The sequence below is a fragment of the Hippocampus comes genome, unplaced genomic scaffold (genome assembly GCF_001891065.2).
Source record: "Hippocampus comes isolate QL1 unplaced genomic scaffold, H_comes_QL1_v1.1 scaffold132, whole genome shotgun sequence".
In the NCBI taxonomy this organism is placed as follows: Eukaryota; Metazoa; Chordata; class Actinopteri; order Syngnathiformes; family Syngnathidae; genus Hippocampus; species Hippocampus comes.
Window position 1 is genome coordinate 4407391 of NW_017805467.1, and position 16119 is coordinate 4423509.

General features: G+C 43.0%; 1 protein-coding gene across 5 annotated transcripts in view; it reads left to right on the forward strand.

Moving 5' to 3' along the window:
- The window catches only part of LOC109519020 (cAMP-specific 3',5'-cyclic phosphodiesterase 4B-like), a 69358-nt gene extending 53535 nt beyond the window's left edge, over window positions 1-15823 (forward strand). For 2 of the 5 annotated variants that reach the window (XM_019875257.1, XM_019875253.1), the window contains 8 exons: window positions 7306-7399; window positions 10902-11185; window positions 11298-11462; window positions 11970-12069; window positions 12168-12322; window positions 12766-12888; window positions 13296-13478; window positions 13595-15823. In XM_019875257.1, coding sequence (XP_019730816.1) covers window positions 7306-7399; window positions 10902-11185; window positions 11298-11462; window positions 11970-12069; window positions 12168-12322; window positions 12766-12888; window positions 13296-13478; window positions 13595-14029 — 1539 coding nt within the window. In that variant the 3' untranslated portion in view covers window positions 14030-15823. Of the gene's footprint in view, window positions 1-2391; window positions 2684-5998; window positions 6601-7305; window positions 7400-10901; window positions 11186-11297; window positions 11463-11969; window positions 12070-12167; window positions 12323-12765; window positions 12889-13295; window positions 13479-13594 lie in introns of those variants that run through there. The other 3 variants (XM_019875254.1, XM_019875255.1, XM_019875256.1) reach the window with 3 other exon arrangements.
- The last annotated feature ends 296 nt before the right edge of the window (window positions 15824-16119 follow it).

Sequence of the window (16119 nt, forward strand, 5' to 3'; positions counted from 1 at the left end):
TATGCCAAGATTACGGGCAGCAGCTCGATTTCCTTCTTTAACTGCCAGAGTGATCGCTTTTAGTTTAAAAGCTGCATTATATGATTTTCGTCTAGTATTCTCCATGTTGATCAGAGTTAGAAGAAAGACTGAAATAAGGAAGTTGTGATTACCGGTAATCATACAATCTCATTGGACCTCAGTGAACTACTCATTCATTTTATTGGTCCATGTTTTTCCCGCGATGGAAAAAAAATAATTAAAAAGCCGCTTCATATTACACGCCGCAGTGTTGAAAGTGTGGGAAAAAAGTAGCGGCTTGTAATACGGAATTTACGGTAATCTATTTTCTTTAAATTTGCGCCTTCAAAAGAAACTTATTAAAAACAGACGCAATCTCCAGGTTTAACAGATCACCGTATGTGTGCTGTCTAGTGATATTTTCTCCTCCCACGATCGTGCCAAATAGTGTGTCAGTGTCGCATCTTGCATATTAATCCTTTCAGGTACAGCGATTACTACAGTGGACAGTTTATCATGTTATCAGGTAACAGGGTGCATGAAAGGGTTAATTGACACACACATACTACATGGATGAGAGCTATTTTGCACATTTGAATGGCACAGTCCTCAGGGCACACTGTTAGTAAGTTGTACATTTTGTGGCGGGTGCTTAGTGTGCAATGAGGTTTGTGCGCTACACGCAATGCTTTAGTACATCTGGCCCAAATGTTCGTGGTCCGGCTCCTCTTTGCAAATTTTGGCCTGCAAGTCAAAATGTTTGCCCACCCCTGGTCTTGAGGGCAACTAGTGTGAGAAACTAACAGAGATGGTATGAGGGAGGTAGATTAAAATAAAGCAGAGCTAATGGACATTGTGATCGGCTGGTGACTTTAGAAAGTCACCGGCAATATCGGCTGGTGATCAAAGAAGTTAATTTCGAACCCTGGTGACAATTAAAGCAAATATCCCATCAGGAATTTTCATGTTCATCTCTCTTTCTGTGGTCATCTAAACTCGCAGTCGAAACAGACAACCAGTTCGACTTGATTTTTTTTTTTTTTATTATATAATACATGTATTACATCATGATTGTTTAATCACAAGGTACAACATTAACCTAATAAATGAGCAACATTTAAATGAGCAAACATTTGTAGAAGCCTTTGCAGACAAACAACTGGGGCGCAATAATCTTTCAAACTGTTGACAGGCCCGATGTTACGTCTACTCGGATGTCTTCATTATTAAAACGGACAATTTCTTCATAACTCTTCGCTATTTTTTCTTTATTTGAACACTTTTCCAATCCGAGTTGATCCATGTTCTGTGGCGTTGATTCTTGATGAACAGTTGTGTTCCCATCAACAGTATTTCAAGCATATCCAATGCACTTTCCTGAACTACAATAAAAACAGCTGTTGTTGTTGTTGTTGTTACATTCCAAACTGTTGTCGGCGATGTTGCAGCCAAGCACATCACCTCATGTGGATCAAACAAGCTCATCAGGCGCCCGGCATTCAACATGTCTGTTTATGGACTTATGGTAATGCCTCTGGAACCCAAGCATTTCCTCAACTTCCCTTGTTTCTTACTTGAAACTAAAAATTACTTCTACCCCTCCTTCATCTGACCTGGTTTAATTACTACCAGTCAGCCAACATACCCCTCATAGGATGGAAAAAAATGCAAAGTATGAAATAAGAGAAGGTAGCTAAAATGTGAGGTTGCATGGTGCTGGGTGGATCTTACTGCTGATCACCACTGGGTAACTCCTTTTTGGAGCGACTTAATGAGTGACCGTCAGGCTGTCTCGGCTTTACTCTCTCCAGCTTCCTGTGACCTTGTACAGGACAAGCATAACCGCTTATACCGGCTGCCTTTTGAGAAATCTCAATGTAATGGTTGGTGAACAAGTCAATAGATTTGTTGGCCTGTCCCAAGTCAGTCCAGAGTCAAGTCAAAAATGGAGTTGAATGTGGTTTCAAATTCATTCAGATACATGCGAGATGCACAACATTTTCTCTGTATGATGTTCAACTGCATCACTTGTTCAGTTGTGTGTGTGTTTAATGCTCAAACGTATGGCTGGCGTATGGATGTTTTTAGACTCTTCAATTGAATGATCGAGTAATCACGCTTGGATGACTTTTTTTTCCCCCGGTCCGACTACAAAGCTCCTATTTGTACTGGTGGGATGGCATAATAGAGTGTTTAAGTAAATATAGTCACCACAGCATTTTGGTGACCTGGCTTAAGGAAATACGCCTCTTATTTCAACATGAATAGTCTATAAAAAGACGATGTTTTCTTTGCCATAAAGATGTTCTGTCCAATTTGGCAGCTGAGTGTGCTGGCTTAAGGAGGGTTGAACAACAAGCAGGGTGGACAACAGTACTGAGGCGGGACTACACTCATGAGGGAGTGTGTTTCGGGCAGAGGCCTCGCTAGCTCGTACACGCACGCACACGCATAAAGACAGGCAGAATGAGGTAAAGCCGAGTCAGACCTCACAGCCCCAAGTGAGTCACTCGAACTGTGGTGTTTCCCAGCGTCAGAAAGTCAAGGCTTGGTCTTTTTACTCATGCTCTAGTCAGACTGAGCCACTTCAACAGACTACTCTGCACTTAACGGCAACAAGATGGGAGCCTGCTATTTTGACAAGAAAGAGAGGAAATTAGGGAAGCTTAATGGCTGGAGGAAGGTGAGTTTCTTGAATAACTTTTGCTTTGTTAAGATGTATTTTTTGGGGGGGAGCAACGGGGGTTTACGAATCTGGTTTATGTGGACTTTATGTGCTCCACTTTTGCCGTTTGTGCATGCTGTGGTTAGGTCTAAGTTTAGTTAATTTATGAGAGCCTAAAGTATACCCTACACTCATGAAATTGATGTTTTCATAGCTCTGCTGTTCAGACAATGTTGACGTGTATATTGCATGACAATGAAGTTAACTTATTATTTGGCCACATGGAACAAGCAGTGCTGCCATTTAAATGTAAGTCCACTTGTGGAAAACGTTTCGAGATTAATATCTGTATTGGGTATTGATAAATCAGCAAGCGATCTTTTACTTTTGACAAATTGTTCTGTTCTATTCACTACAGAGCACATGCGTACATTTTTAAGCCATTCCTTTCTGTGATTAATTCTTTGTGATTTCACAAGTTTACTGTTTCATATTTGTCGCTATTGGCCTTTAGAAGAAACTATCCTGCTGACTGCTGTGTTACAACCCAAAAAATGATGGACCACATCGCATCTTTCTGGGCCTAACAGGCACAAAGGAGAGGAGTAATTCTACATTTTGAAACATTTCAATTGTCCTCCTTTTGTTGTCTGCAAATGCCATAGCTATACTTAAGAAAAAAAGGTCCAACAGCACTTAAACACAAATGGCTTCACAAGTTATTTCATTGAGAGTCATAACTGTCTTAACTGATTTTACTGCCTTGCAGCATGTTTGCTTAAGGAGGTACAAAAAAATGAAAGGGCTGCATGCTATTTGCCGTATTCTTAGTTCATGTTAAAACATAAAAGAACAAAGTTGAAATTGAACTCATTAAATATGTATGTCTAAAAAGTGTGCTTCAACTCTCCTACAATAGTGAGTGAAGTGTTATTTCAAAATTACTCTTCACTGTAATTTAATCTCATCTCTTACATCGCCTTTAAATCGCTGTGCATTTATTTGAAGTCTCTAAATTGGCGGATGTGTCAGGATGCAAGGTCAGGAAGGTCAATTAATCCTGTCATACAGCAGTCTTAACACAGAGCGCCCACTAGTGGTTGTAAGCCTCTATTCTTGTTTGGTTTTGTATCATTTTTGTTTTGATGGATGGATGGATGGATTGCGTTCATGGTTCGACAAATCGATCAACAGAGGGACAGCCAGGCAGTGTCCCGTTCAAGGGAGGGAGACACCACACCTGGCTGGCCTCCACCTTAAGATGTCCAGTGGGTATCTGAATGGAGGCGCAGAGTGTGTGGTTGCTTTTTTGTGGGGGGTTTTTTTTCGCCTACCTTCACTGAAATGCCAGAGGCTCCCTTCAACTTCTCTGTCTCTATCGCTGCAGCTTTCTTAGTCAAGCTAGCAGAGAGGTGGGGGGTTCACAGAGGGAAGGAACAGAAGGAGATGTGCTCATAGAGCGATAGCAGTACAAAGGGAAGGATGCAGAAAATGACCAAAAGGATGGCAGACATTGTAAGCAATTAGTAAAATCACATTTTATGCACCACACGACACTTCTTGGTGTCATTCGGCCAAAAGGAGCAAAGAGACTATCCTACTCCCGCAATGAAATCAAATGCACCGTAGTGCAGAGAGACATCAGCCACTGTTATTTCTGGTTTCTTTATATATTATGCAGTGTAGTATTATATAAAGCACTGCCTCGTCTCTTGAACTTCAGATTTTTTTTTTGCATCCAATCTCCCAGTTCTTGGTTCTTTCTCTCTGGATTCTTTCCCTCTGTGGGAGGACAATCCGGAATCCTCCCAGCGTGAGCTTTGATCTCCCTCTCATCTTTATCGTTTGTGTCCCACTCAAGCTCATATCCACATCTGCAGCCAAAAGGGAACTTGTGGGTTCCCATGGATGATTGGCACTCTCCCAAAAAAAAAGAAAAATCACAGCTATTGAGCAGGAGGGTAACCCTGTAGAACCTCGCAGCCATTGTTGAGTTGTGACAAAAGCAGCGCCATGCATCAAAATTGCCTCATGCCCCTGATATAACCGCATATTCAAATCAGGTGGCCCGAGCCTTGTACAATGCAGCAGTGTCCACATGCGTCGAGGACAGCCCATCGATTGCGCCTGTGAGGCAGTCAGACAGAGATTGATGACTGTGTTGGCAAGTGGCAGCCAGTAGAGAAATTGACATGTAAGTGGCGGATCGTGAGCGAGAGACGGAGTGGCGGGAAGAGGTGCATCAGTGGTGGGCGGGGAGCGATTTTCAGTTTGTATGGGTTGGATGTGAGCTCAGGCGATGTGTGTGGTGTGTCCTCGTGACAGCTCAGCAGCGATACCACATGTCTGCCTGCAAAGGAAAAGGGAAGCCTCCCCTTTCTCCTCTTTTCCTCTCCACTGAAAACAGCCGCATACTGGCTGCCTGATATTGTTGCCATGGTGTTTGGGTGTTCTCGTATTTGGGACACACACACACACACACACACACACACACACACACACACACACACACACACACAGCGCAAACACAAATCGGTTGGTTGATGTCAGCTAAATTGGGCTGCAATTAACTCCAATCTCCTTCTTGTCATCTCCTCAGTACAGACTGTTAAAAATACCCCCCCCCCACACACACACAGACACACACCATATCTAATATGGGATGTGGTTAATGATCAGACTTATGATGTCTGCTCCATGCTGGCTGCTGTACATCAGCAAACAGCAGAATCTGTAAAAGAGAGAGAGGGCGTGGAGAAACTGGTAATAGAGATCATGATAAGATGCTGCACATTCACGTTCCAGAAAATGTGAGCAGCATTCATTGGTTCACCGTGGAGGCTCAGGGATGCTTTCCTCTCAATGGCTGACTTCATAACACGTGCAGTTATGAGGTCAAGGTTTTTTTGGTCCCTGCAGTGTTCGCACAGATGGCTAAACATTTTTTTTTCCTCCAAATTGTATACGGGCGAAAAACCCCTACCCACTGAAAAGGGTAATCTGAATGTAATTTAATTTAAACATTTATGAATGAAGGACTCAATATTTCACCGGCATAAAAACCGAGACTAAATGCTCCATTGATTGTGAGATTGTACAGATTTTTGTCCCTTAATTTTGTCAGAATTACAGTGAAAAGGTTCTTCACGTCCCACTACGAACCATACACTTGCTAACCTGGTGGAGCCCATCCATCGCCCTGTCTTTTCTACACATTTTTGTCAAATCATGTGTTCTGCATGGAACGTGTTGCTGGGGCTGGCAAACTACATCAGGGGAAAGGGAGGGAGTGAGAGCGAGCGAGAGAGAGAGAGAGAGAGAGAGAGAGAGAGTGTAGTCAGAGGGTGGGGGTGGGGAGCCCGAGCATTACAGCACTGAGAGCATCGAACCGAGACAAACCCAGCAGAGGAACCCCCCCTCATGTCAGATGAACATCGCAGCCTCCCTCCCGCCCCCATCTGCTCCTCCCATCTTCATCGCTACCCCCCAGCCCTCGCTCCTTCCTCCCACGCCTCCCATGGTCATTTCTTCTCCATTATTCATTAGTGCACTGTGAATCCCTCTGCTTACGGCTCACAGCTGCTGCTGCTCCAGCCCATCTCGCAGCACCCATTTTCCACTTGCATCCAGGCACCTTTCCATCCATACACGGCGGGCATGGGGACTTGGAGCTGGCCTCTTCTTGCAGCAAGAAGGGAGAGAGGGCCACCATCAAGCTACTCTCTAAGCTGCTAAAAAGGAACACAAGGAGACAAGGCATTGTTTTTTTGGGGGGGGGGGGGTAGGGGGGGCGGCGGCTGAGAGAATCCTGTTCAACTGCCTCCATAGTTTTTCCTCAGTGGATTACAGTTCTGGCTTTGATAAGGAACGAGAAAACAGGATCCAAAATGCCTGAAGCCAATTACCTGCTGTCGGTGTCTTGGGGTTACATTAAGGTGTGTGATTTTTAATGCCGATTTTCGGGGTTAGCACACTCATTCGCTGTGCTGTGAAGCCAAATCAAATTCTCCGTCTGTTTTTTTGGAAATCAATAGTTACTTTGGATCTTTGATGCCACTTGCCTGATATTCTTTCTGTGCCAAAGTGATGTTTTGTAGCGCAGGCTCCATCTTGAGCCCTCTGCAGAGCTATGTGCTTGATGTGTGTGTGTGTTGGTGTGCGGTCTGTGCGCGCATGAATGCATCAGTCTGTCAACAGTTGCTACTGCAGTGTCCTGGATTTCGGTGTAACCTCTCGGGCATCCAAACGTTTCATATGAATTTGTGTTCAAAGGAAAACAGCATGATAATTGACCAAATGTATTGATGTAAAGTGCAAGTGGAGATGATCTGCTGGACACATGCCCACAAAAAAACTGACACATGTAAAACTGGCAAATGAGTATCAACAATGTCAATGCACGTAATCAAACTGTTGCCGAAGGTGAATTTAGAGAGTTTAAAGATTAGCCACCGTGCTTTGACTGTAATTAGGGGAAGTGACGGTGGGGTGGTATTCCTCCACTTGTTACACAGTTGAAATACCTGATGGAATAAAACCGATGAATTTTCCACAGAATCCATGGAGTCGCCATTTTCTCCCCTAGGTTTTCCCTGGAAACTGACGCCATTGTTTCTCCCCCTCCCCTTTCTCTCTTGCAGTTTAAGAGAATGTTGAATCGGGAGTTGACACACCTATCTGAGATGAGTCGGTCTGGGAATCAGGTGTCCGAATTCATCTCCAACACTTTCCTAGGTAATTAACTGTATAATGCATACATACATACATACATACATACATACATCCTGGCCATACAGTACATGCATTCAAAGTCACAATCAAAAATCTGGATTTTCATGATGCAAATATACCAATATACTGACACCCAATAAAGCCAAATCATACCACAGCATTTGACAAATGAGGTTCATTAATGTTTATTTTTGCTACTAAGCGAAGCTGGATGAGTTGCTACGCATGTTCTTTTGTGGGGGCGTACCATAAATTACTGTGCCACTGAGCTTTGTGTCGAGATTGATTGCACCAGCCCCAAAATGCTGTTTATTTATGTGAGAAAATGTAGATTATGAAAAAAGACATGAAATTTGAAAGAATAGTTATTAGTTAGGATCTGATACGATGTGGGATGATACATTTCAAGAGAAAATAAAATGTAAATATATAATGTATGTATAATGTCAAGATTTAAATTTCACAGTTCAATGACATCATTAATTAATTTTAACAGTAGACAATCAACAAATCGTTTCCAGTGATTTCAAACTTGCTTGGAGAAAGGATCAGTGATAATCTTGAAGAAGCAGCTTGGTCATAAACACGTGAATTTGGAAGAAAATGTAATTACACACCAGATGGAGGTGGTCGATTCTATTTATAGACACGGTCCTTACGATCGATCGACATCCTGATCCATGTAGTGTAACTGGCATATCCCTACTGCGGGATCACTGGCGGGAGGGGGGGGGCAGTTGAGAAAGCGAGGGTGGGAGCGAAGCGACTGCAGTGAAGGAGAAAACGAGAGGTACAGAGGAACCCCTTTTGCTGGCAGTTACCACACTGGGTGAGTCATCTCGAGCTTAGTGCATTTTCGTAGCAGGGATGCCTCCTATGATGAAGAAACTTCATTCACTGTCGAAAGGAAAGAAAATGGCCTGAACCAATGTTATTGGAACGTAGTGAGAAGCTATTTCAATATTATTTGGGTGATTGATGAGACAACACATGATGATCTGTGGAGGTTTAGTGCTACTTGCAGCCAACAATATACTTTCTCACAAGTTTTCTCACACACACAAACAGTGGTAGTTATCATTTTTTTACTCATTATACTGATTCAAATTCTTTAAAGGTCAGGTGTGAAGTAAATTTGGCCTGCCGTCTTTTGAGTAATATTTAGGGCTAAAACTATTTCAAGCGTACTTTCATTTTTCTTTTAACGCACCTACCGAGGTTTATAGTTACACCCATAACGATGCGCTTACCAAACAAAAATGCTTTTGTTCGGCAATCTCCGGCAAGTGTTGTCTATTACAGAATGCCAAGTCGTCAGTCAGCCATTGTAATGCATTGTTGATTGTCCCGTGAACTGCTCTTGCCATTGCTTTTGAGTTATTTGGCAAAATGCCTCGGATCTGTGTGGCGATGCACTCTTCACATTCAGTCAAACAATTCCACGCCGGTGTCGATCAGCACGCTTTGTTACAAGACCTCTGCTTTCTCAATTGGATTTGCAAAAGTAGGTGTGCTAATCAATAAATAACTGTTTGTTGTTTATGAAAACATTTGATTCAAAGTATTATACGTGCACATAATCAACATAATCCTGTACAAAAAAATTCCAACGATATGAAAAATTGTTCCAAGGGGGAGGAGGTAGATAATGAAAAGCACAGTGCCCAGAACAGAGCCCTGGGGCCCACCTGAAGTAACTGGGTAGGGATCAAATGAAAAAGGACTTTCGCTGGATAAACTGAGTCTTTTAGGTATGAATGGAACCAGTATAGGTCAATGTGGGCAATTCCGATGGATGATAGTCTGTTGAGGACGGTGTGTGATATGGTGTCAAAGGCTGCAATCAAGTCAAGGAGGATTAGAGTGGAAAGTGAACAAGAGTCAGCTGCAGCGAGGGGATCAGAAGTCATTTTGTGGAGGGGACGAAACCCATATTGATAGCCTCATACAGGCTGTCGTGTGTTAAAAGAGAATAGAGTTGAGCAGCGACTACTTCTTCTAGGACTTTCGAAATGAAGGGTAAATTGGAGATGCGGCAGAGGTTATGTCTGGGGGGAGCTGAACCAGGTTCCTTCGGAATAAGGGTGACAGTTGTAGTTTTGGCACGATACTGGTGGAGAGTGAATAATGGCAGAGGCGAGGGGAGGCAGTGGGAAAAGACAGGATTTAACCAAGGTTGTAGGGAGATGGTGAAGCTGGCAGAGGAGGGCTTAGATTTATGGAGGAATCAGGGTGTGCAAAAGTGGAGAAACACTGACAAGTGGTGAGTGGTTCATATTTGAGAAGAGACAGCGGATTTGCGCTGAGGTGTTGGTGGATATTTTGAATTTTTTTCAATGAAAAACAGCATGTAAGGATTACAAGTTTCTATTGAATCCATGTGTGAGGATAGAGAATTGGGCTGCCAGAAGATATTGTTAAAGAGTTTGAAAAGTGTTTTTTGTTTTACCAGCATTTGAAGAGATGATACCAGAGAACTATGCTGTTTTGTTTTGAGCAAAAGAATCTTTGTGTTGAGAGGTGTGTGTTATGTGCATTTGTTGGTGAATAATCAGACCAGTTTTGCTGTAGAGTCTTTGCAGTTGTCTGCCTTTTTAATTTCATTGCTCTGAACTGCGAGGTGTATTGGGGACAGTTGAGGAGATGGAGAGAGTGTGTGTTTTCAGCGGGGCTTAGGAGTTGGGGAAACTGGGTAGCTCATTGTTGTACTGGGCTGCAAGTGTGTTCGGTTTGGATGGATGATCAAGGATTATGCGATACTGCTTTTCCTTTTGTTTAGCAGACTGCACACGTCCAAGAGGGTTTAATTGACTGCTCTTAGTGTAAACTGGCTCAACTGGCTGGAGCTCTGGGGGGAGAAGATGACAGATATAAAATAAGGAATGTGCAAGAGGAGGGGAGGAGCATGAGACCGAAAGTAATTCTTTGAATTAGAGCTGGTAATTGAATAACCCGCCAGAGGAGTATAAAACAGTGATGAGCAGAGTCGGAGTTTTGAATGAACTGTCGGAGTTGGGGGGAGACAGCAGAAGGACAGCATGGGATAGATTCAGCAAATGAAAGCGCAGACGATGAATGAACAGCCTCATGCTTGGGGATCGGCTGATAGGTTGCAGGTGTTTCCATGGTGTAGCTTGGTTCTCAGGTAGCATTTCTAGGGAAACAAAGGCCTACTGTGGAAGGTTCTATGGCCCCTTTATTGAGTTCTCCTTCATACACGCACGCACACACACACACACACACAAATGAACAGCCTCATGCTTGGGGATCGGCTGATAGGTTGCAGGTGTTTCCATGGTGTAGCTTGGTTCTCAGGTAGCATTTCTAGGGAAACAAAGGCCTACTGTGGAAGGTACTATGGCCCCTTTATTGAGTTCTCCTTCATATACACACGCACGCACACACACACACACACACACACACACACACACACACACACACACACTATTCTTTTTTGTTTCTAACAAGAGCATCATTGCCCTTTTCACATTTTGTCTTTCTGCAGACAAACAGAATGAGGTGGAGATACCATCACCCACACCCAAGACACGGGAGAAGAAGAAGCAGCACAAGCAGCAGCTGATGACGCAGATCAGCGGTGTCAAGAAGATCTCCCATGGGCCTTCGCTTTCAAGCAGCAGCATCTCGCGTTTCGGTGTCAAAACGGATAAAGAGGAGTTGCTGTCCAAGGAACTGGAGGATCTGAACAAATGGGGTCTGAATATCTTCACAGTTTCCGAGTACTCAAACAGCCGACCTCTTACCTGCATCATGTACGCCATCTTTCAGGTAGGAAACTTCCACGTTGTCTCCATGTGCTTTGTCTTTCCTCGAATGTCTTTGTGTGACACCACTTAAGTGATTCAGCATTAACTATGTGTTACAATCTTATGTTTCAAAGGAGCGGGATCTATTAAAAACATTTAAGATCCCAGTGGACACATTTGTGGCCTACATGATGACACTAGAAGATCACTACCATTCCGATGTGGCCTACCACAACAGCCTGCATGCAGCTGACGTAGCCCAGTCCACGCACATCCTTCTCTCTACTCCAGCCCTTGATGTAAGTTAGATGCAACAGATGAATGGTTTGTTATGCAACATCATTTGTTGCTGGGTTTTAGGTTTCCTTTGTTCGGTGAACAAAAGTTGTTTTGTCTTATGTTGGCTGACAGTTTCGGATGTCACTCCAGCCTTCGTCAGAGCTCTCACCGCTTCATGGTTTGGTGTTTCTAAACACAGCTGATTGGGTTGGGAAACCTTCAAAATAAAGGAGCACCTTTGTTCATGGGCAGCGGTGGGGTGGAGATGAGACTTGGTCGGGGCAGGGAACTTTATGTTTCTGGACCAATTGGCTGGGTTTTTTTTTTTTTTTTACATGTCACACCAGGAAGCGGTGACGGCTGTGATGAGGGCTGCAGTGACAGTCGAAATTGTCAAATGAATAAGACATTGTCATCATCTACTTTTTGGGGACAAAAATAGTTTTGACACTAATTATGCACAGGTTGGCTTTTCAGATTTTTAAATTTTTTTTTTTAAGTTTGTGCTTGGCTTTGGTTTTCTCCAGGCTGTCTTCACTGATCTTGAAATCCTCGCTGCCATCTTTGCCGCTGCCATCCATGATGTTGACCATCCTGGAGTATCAAACCAATTCCTCATCAATACCAGTATGTATAGAAGTGTATTAACAGGCTTGTTTGAGTGTCTTGGAAAGTTTTGGAGCTGTAGTTTGGAGCCATTCCTTTTCTTTTTCACTTGCGAGCAGATTCCGAGCTGGCGCTGATGTACAACGATGAGTCTGTGCTAGAGAATCATCACTTGGCTGTGGGATTCAAACTCCTGCAGGAAGAAGGATGTGACATCTTCCAGAACCTCACAAAAAAGCAGCGACAGTCCCTACGCAAGATGGTCATTGACATGGTACGACACCTTGGTTTTTATTTTTGTCTACATGAGGGATGGGCTACGTAAATAGTGGAGGAGGCCACCATTTCTCTATCAGTGCTACTAGCAGGCCACATTGGCCCACGCACTTCTTAACCAGATGTATAGTAAAAATGTATATATATACATATATATATATTTAAAAATGGTCAAATGATTTGAGAAAAAGAATCTGCAAATCGTTGAATCTTTGGATGCTGAATTGCGATTATGCGATGGTCCACTGTAGTAGAGGGAAAAGGTTTTTTATTTATTTATTTGTGTATTTATTATTAATTTGGGGCGACTCAGAGCGAGAGCAAGGGCCTAATATGACACGCCGGCCACCAGTTGCCTATCCCTGGTCCACATACTTTGTGATAGGCTTGATGTCAAAAATTGGACCGATGCTCAGGAATATTTTTTTTTTTGCCTCCCAGGTTTTAGCAACTGACATGTCCAAACACATGAGTCTGTTGGCCGATCTGAAGACAATGGTGGAAACCAAGAAAGTGACGAGCTCTGGAGTGCTGTTGCTGGACAATTACACAGACAGAATACAGGTAAGGACAGAATATACTATCAATGATCCACCTCTCATTTACTTGTTTCTAGTGGTTCCAATAATTTGACGGTGCTTGGGGACGTTGCTCAGCCAGTGGCCATCCTCCGACAATGGCTAACCTTTGCTCCCGCTAGCACTCCCTTTCTCAAATGAGCCATTTTCTTTTCAACTTTATGTGCTACCTCCTAACTACTAGCTACTCTCTGGTTACAAATCATCTTATTCTGATACAATTAGACTTCATACTATGTCTGTCCTCCAACAATCAAAACTGATTTTTTTTTTATGAGGGTTTTTTTTCCTTATTTTTATGGTGAAAATCTAACTGGAAACGTGTGTTGTTTGTCTTCCATAATATACTATGTAGTTTAAAGTTTTCATTTTCAAAATGTTTTTTCCCCCAAGGTGCTGCGAAACATGGTGCATTGTGCTGACCTGAGCAACCCCACAAAGTCCCTTGAGCTGTACCGTCAGTGGACTGATCGGATAATGGAGGAATTCTTCCACCAGGGAGACCGGGAGAGGGAACGAGGGATGGAGATCAGTCCGATGTGCGATAAACACACAGCTTCAGTGGAAAAAAGTCAGGTGGGGAACGTGCATCATATAATTTCTTGTTTGTTTGTTTGTTTGTTTGTTTGTTTGTTTGTTTGTTTGTTTGTTTTAAAGGGCATGCCTAATCTGCATGTCTTTCGTTCTTCCAGGTGGGTTTCATTGACTACATTGTCCACCCTCTGTGGGAAACTTGGGCCGATCTGGTTCATCCCGATGCGCAGGATATTCTGGACACACTGGAAGACAACAGGAACTGGTATCAGAGCATGATCCCCCAGAGTCCCTCCCCACCGTTCTATGATCAGGGGTCTCATGGACATGGGGGAGGCACTGGAGGGCCAAGTGGGGACAAGTTTCAGTTTGAGCTGACCCTGGAGGAGGAGGACTTGGACGGTATAGAGAAAGATGGTGATGTGGAGGAGGAAGAGGAAGTAGATGAGGAGGCGATCGATGATGAGGAGGACAGCCTTGGAGATTGTCGTTCTCCTCCTCTGGACTTTCAGGAGCACAACGACGGTGACATGATGGAGCCCACGTCGATGATCGAGATCGTGACGCACGAGGCGTCACCCACAGACACATAGGGATTTCATCAGCAGGCTCAAGTGCTGATTTGAAAGAGTTTTGAGAAAAAGAGGGGAGATCCTCATGCAGCTGTGCTTTTTAATAAGCCCTCAGAAGCAAAGGCTTAGTTTTGGCCCGCACGGAGCCGTCTTGCACTTGGGTGTTTGAAGCCGGGCATGGACATACAGTTTCGGAGAAACGGCTTCAGAGTTCTCAGGAAATATTTACTGCAAACATTCGAGTCTTGATGGTCGCGCAAGAATGACGGTAGAAATTGAAGGATGTAGGCCAGTTTGGGAAATGTTTCTTTTCTGGACTGGCAGTAAATAAACATTGACACTACTGAGAGAAATTTTGTAACTTAAGACTTTTTTTTCTTTTTTTTTCTTTTCTTTTTTACAGATATAATATAGAAGTAGCATAGAATAAGATCTACTGATGGAGACCTGTTTGTATAGCAAGAGAAAGTGTTTACTTTTTCCTGTACCATTTATCAAAGAACTTGGTGTGCCTTTTTTACAAATGTCTTCTTTTTTTTTTAATTTATTGAACACTCTAGTACAGTTTGTCTGTGAAATGTTTTTCTTATCTGAGAGAGTAAAACCATTTTTGTATGTTAAAAGAGAACAGTCTTCCATGTATTGGGCAATAGAGAAATATAATGGCGACAAACAACCCGTAGATGAAATCGTCTTTGTAGGGAAACATGAATGCGCACATTTTGTGAGGATTGTTCCTACGTCTGAGCACAACATTGTTTAAACACAGCTACATTTGTGGTTTGTGTTTTATGATGACATTGTTACATTCACGTTGTATGGTTCAAACCAATACGTGTTTGAATACATCTTCATACTTCTCAATCTTTTTGTCTTAAAGTACTAAGAAAACATTGTGGGCTTCCTAACTTTTGAGACCAAAACTGAAATTTTCATGCAAAATGCACAGCGGGCTCATGTAATTCCTGCTGGATGGAAAATTCAGTCATTGACTTTGTTTTGCGTTTTTCATCATCTTTCCATATCATGACATTCAAATGAGATTATTTCAACCATAATAAACTTGTGGCTCCTGCCACGAGATGAAATAACGAACACAAACAAATAACAACATCAAGTACCAGTGCTGAGGAGTTTATATTTTTACCACCATTTGTTCAATGCCATGAAAGGAACCTCCAGGGCCACTTTCACCTAATTTACTGGAGGGCGGATCTCGTGGGTCAAGGAAGAATCCAATTTCACACAGTAAAACAAACTACATCTAATTCATATTTGCCTTTGTGGAGGTCTGCTTCTTTAACGGTCAAATCAAAGATGAAGTCCGACAAGGAAAAAATGCACATCAGCAGTGATTCTATTTTTAACTGGCAGGTAGGCTGCAGTCTTCATAATCCTGTTAGTTGGAACTACTCCTGACCCCAAGCCCATCTGATGCAATGCCCTTCTTGCCCCCTATGCAATCAGGCCCTGCAGACCACATGATTTAAGGTGCTCTTCCAGCTGCCAGTATGAAAGGCGCCCTCAGAGCCTCATCAGTGCCACTATTCACATGGTTGACAAACCCCTCTCGGCACCATGGACACAGTCCAGAACAATCAGGCCAGCTATTTCTTTCTTGCAATGAAAATCCCTCGAGTGCTGCTTCCACCCAATGACGTCATATAAAAAAGAGAGAGGAGGGGAAAAAAGCCCCTTTCCCACATCAGGTTTCTAGGGCAGTATGATTATTCCAAATGTACACACATGCAGAATAATTGGTTGGTATACTTTGGGGAAAGAAGTGAAATTAGGTACTCCTATGTTAGAGCAAACATTTTTTTCCCGATCATAGTTTTAGAATAATGGTTTGAAAAGGGTTTGTCAACCTCACATTTCATCTGGCTTCTACAGGAAATGTTTTTTTGGTCTCGTTAATGATCGCATTTGTATGCATCTTGGTTTACTGGTATACTAAAATGGTACTGCATCAAATTTCACTCCAAGATAGTTAACTGGCAATCACGTGTGTTGTATGTATGCGCAGTATGGGAGATTTTGTGTGTGTGTGTGTGTGTGTGTGTGTGTGTGTGTGTGTGTGTGTGTGTGTGTGTGTGTGTGTGTGTGTGTGT